The 4,000-nt window shown below is 46.1% G+C and overlaps 1 protein-coding gene across 1 annotated transcript in view; it reads left to right on the plus strand.

Moving 5' to 3' along the window:
- Positions 1-1,308, plus strand: part of PLPP2 (phospholipid phosphatase 2) — a 9,239-nt gene extending 7,931 nt beyond the window's left edge. The window contains exon 4 of the mRNA XM_023520479.1: positions 3-1,308. Within this exon, the coding sequence (XP_023376247.1) occupies positions 3-141 (139 nt within the window). The 3' untranslated portion in view covers positions 142-1,308. The remainder of the gene's footprint in view (positions 1-2) is intronic.
- Positions 1,309-4,000: the final 2,692 nt, after the last annotated feature.

Below are 4,000 nucleotides of genomic sequence, written 5' to 3' on the forward strand. Positions count from 1 at the left end.
GTCTCCGACTTCTTCAAAGCCCGGCCGCCGCAGCACTGCCTGGAGGAGGAGGAGCTGGAACGCAAGCCCAGCCTGTCTCTGACGCTGACGCTGGGCGAGGCTGAGCGCAGCCACTATGGGTACCCAGGGCCCAGCTCCTGAGGCCGAGCCGCCCAGGCAGGGCCCGTCTGGCCATCCAGCAGGGACTCAGGGTGTGTGGGTCCGGGTGTCCGTGGAGCTGGCAGAGTCCTCACCTGGCATGGCGAGGAGGGCTCTGGACAGGCTCCCCGCCCGGAGCTGGTTCTCGGAGGGGTTTTCATCAGCCCCACCTGCTGTGCACTGATCAGGGGTCTGGGGTTGCCCAGGGCAGCCCAAGTGGTTGGAGGGGGACCCTGTCGTCATAGCTCCCTCTGTACCCCTTCTTTTGTTGGTTGTGGAAGGGTCCAAGAGATCCGGATAAATGCTGTTTTTGTAAAATATGATGCATATGTGGATCTTTAGTACACTAGGGCCTTCACGTGAAGGGCGCCTGTGTTCGCCGTGACGGTGGCGGTTCTGAGGCCCGTTCCCGGCAGAGGGGCCTCAGCCGAGCTCAGGTGCCACAGCCTCTGGCGAGGTCACCGAGACGAGAAAGCAACGGCCTCGCCTTCAATCAGCTGTGTCTTCCAAGGGCCCCCAGTTCCTTTTCCTGGAGAATGACATTACAAACTGACATCTGGGAGGTGACTGTGCTCGGCCAACGATGCGAGACGTCTGCGTGCATCCCGCCTCTGCCCACGCCCCAGTCACCGGGACTTCCGTGTGCGACAGTCCAGGTCCATCCCAGGCGGATGACGAGCGTGTCCTCTTGTCTCAGCCTGATCCCCTGTCACATGGACACTGTGTCCTGCCCCTCGCTTCTCTGTAATGTCCCACTCCGACGGCCAGTGAGGGAACTGGCATCTGTGCTGGCTTTACCCTCAGGACAGCGTTTAATTCGTTAACTCCATTCCAGGTCTCTCTAGCACGGTTTCGGAATCGTTCACTGCCACCCCCGAGGGGAAGGTTTGTAGCAGAGAGGTCACGTCTCTGTACAGTGCATTTCGCCTTCCGTTCGTTCCCAGAGTTATCCGGGTTGGCACTTTTGCCCCGCCACTAACAGTGAGTCCGCACATTTCTAGTACAGTGACATTCTGTGGCGCATTCTGTATCCCATCCGTGCCCACACCCTAAAAACCCCTAACTTGAATAGAGCATGTTTTATTCTTTGGACTGTAAAAGTCTGTGAGATCTGTATCTAGTGCTACATTTACGGTTCTTTGAAAAGAAAAAAAAACATTTATACAGTGACGTTTTATTTAACAGCAATAATTTCAGTGGTCAATAGCTTTGCGTCCAATTCACGAACTTTCTGAGTAGGAATTGTGCTTTTTTCAAGGTTTCGGGGAGTCTCAGAGTGAGCCCAGAGGCCACACAAAGTGCATCTTAAACAGCACATGAGGGTGTTTTCTAGAAGGAGTAGAATCATCTTTCGAAGCTGTATGAATGTGGAATGTTTTAAAGAATCTAAGAAACTGTGACTGAATTTCTCCCAGTCACCGTCCCAGTGATTCCCCCTGGCCGAACCACCTCACTAGTGCCCGTCCCCACCCTGCTGGTGCACGAGGCCCGGCAGGGCAGGATGCAGATGGAGCCTCCCCGACTGCCGACCTCCTGACCCTTTATACACCTCGTGCAGAGTTTTCTCCCTCTGCACCTCTTGCTTCCCCAATGGATGTGACAGTGGAAAAAATATGGGCCCTCTCAGGCAGTCCACGACAGTGGAGAAAGACTTATAGAAGGGCAGCCGTGGCAGATGAGACAGGCCTTTGGTACAGGTTTGAGCAGAGTGCTGTGGAGTCAGAAATAACAGGAACTTCCTGGTCAGGAAATGTGATTCTTTATCCTCTGCTTCCACCTCGTGTACATTTTGGGAATCACAACCAAATATAGGTCATCAAGTGTAGGTCATCATGAATATTCATTCTCGGCTGCCATCTGGTAGGCAATTTGGGAATAACATGACAGTGCTGTTCATACAGTTATTTCTGCCGCTTTTTTATGTTCATTTTGAAAATAACACCCAGGGTATGTCGTTATGAATAAATTTTTTTTTGCTGCCATCTCGTGGCTATTTTGAAAATAACACCCAAGTGTATGTCATTAAAATTTATTTCCTGCTGCCATCTGGTGGGCATTTTGGGAATAACACCAGAGTGTATGAAATTTAAAAAGTTACTTTATGCTGCCATCTGGTGGACATTTTTGGAATAAAATCTGATGTTCGTCACCTTAAATATTCATCGTCTGCCTTCATCTACTGTGCATCTTGAGAATAACACCAGAGTGTAATAAAATGTATTCCTGCTGCCATCTCGTGGGCATTTGGGAAATAACACCAGAGTGTATATCACGAAAACCTATTTCTGCTGCTACATTTCGTATGCATTAAAAAAATAACACCTCGGGGTATGTCATTATGAAATTTGTCTCTGCTGCTATACAATGTGAATCTTGGGAATAACAAGTGCATGTCATGAAAAGTCATACTCTGCTGCCATCTAGTGGACATTTTGAAAATAACACCCTACCGTACGTCATCCTCAAAATTTATTTTACGGTGCCATCTGGTGGGCGTTTGGAATAACCCCTCAGTTTATTTCTGCTGCTATCTGGTGTGCATTTGAAAATAACAGTCAAGGACCTGTTTTTACGAAAAGTTTTTTACTGCCTCTCTTTCATGTGTGTCCTTGGGTTAAAACACAGGAGCACATGTCATGAAAGTTATTCTCTTCTGCCATCTTGTGGACAAATTTATAAATAACAGCCAAGTGTATGTCATTATAAAAACTTCTATTCTGCTGCCCTCTGGTGGGCATTTTGGGAATAACACCAGGGTGTAGGTAGTCATGAATATTTTTCCGCCCCCGTCTCATATGCATCTTGGGAATAATAGCAGAGTGTATGTAATGAAGTTTTTCTCGTTGCTATCTGTTTAGCATTTTGGGAATAACACCATAGTACATGTTATAAAATGTTATTTCTGCTGCTATCTCACGTACATTTTGAAAATAACACCCTAAGGAATGTTATGAAAACTTTTGACTGCTGCTATGTCATGTGCACCTTGGGAAACACAGGAAAGCTAGTAATGAAAAGTATTCTCTGCTGCCCTCTCATTGGTATTTTGAAAATAACACGTAAGTGCCTATCGTAAAATTTATTTAAGCTGCCCTCTGGTGGGCCTTTTGAAAATAACACCCAAGTATTTCATCATGAAAATTTATTTTCTGCTGCCAGTTTGTGTGCATCTTGGGAATAACGAGAGTGTGTCATAAAATTTTATACTCTGCTGTCATCTGTTGGGCATTTTAGAAATAACACCTGAGTGTTATAAGAAGTTATTCTCTGCTGCCACCTAGTGGACATTTTGGTAATACCAGCCTAGTGTATGTCATCGTTAAGTTATTCTCTGCTGCCATTTCGTAGGCATCTCTTGAATAACACCCAGGGCATGTCATTATGAAAAGTTTTTCTCTGCTGCCATCTCGTGGGTGTTTTGAAAATAACACCCAAGTATAATGTCGAGATGCACACAAGATGGGTGCAGAAATCAAATTTGTATCTGAACTACACTCAGATTTTATTTTCCAAATTCACACCAGATAGCAGCAGAAAATAAATTTATGATGAAATATACCTGGGTGTTATTTTCAATGTTCCCGCAAGATGGCAGCAGAAACAATGTTTCAAGACACGCAATCTTTGTTTTTAAGAATAATTTCTTGTTACATGCATTCTGGTGTTATTCCCAAGATGCACATGAGATGAAGGCAAACAATAAATATTCACGATTACCTACACTCAGGTGCTATTCCCGAGATGCCTGACAAGGCAGCAAAGAATAAATTTTCATCACAGAACTGGGGTGTTATTCAAGAGATGCCCACGAGAGGGCAGCAGAGAATAACTTAACGATGACACACACTAGGCTGATATTACC

This window comes from Pteropus vampyrus, unplaced genomic scaffold (assembly GCF_000151845.1).
Source record: "Pteropus vampyrus isolate Shadow unplaced genomic scaffold, Pvam_2.0 Scaffold267, whole genome shotgun sequence".
In the NCBI taxonomy this organism is placed as follows: Eukaryota; Metazoa; Chordata; class Mammalia; order Chiroptera; family Pteropodidae; genus Pteropus; species Pteropus vampyrus.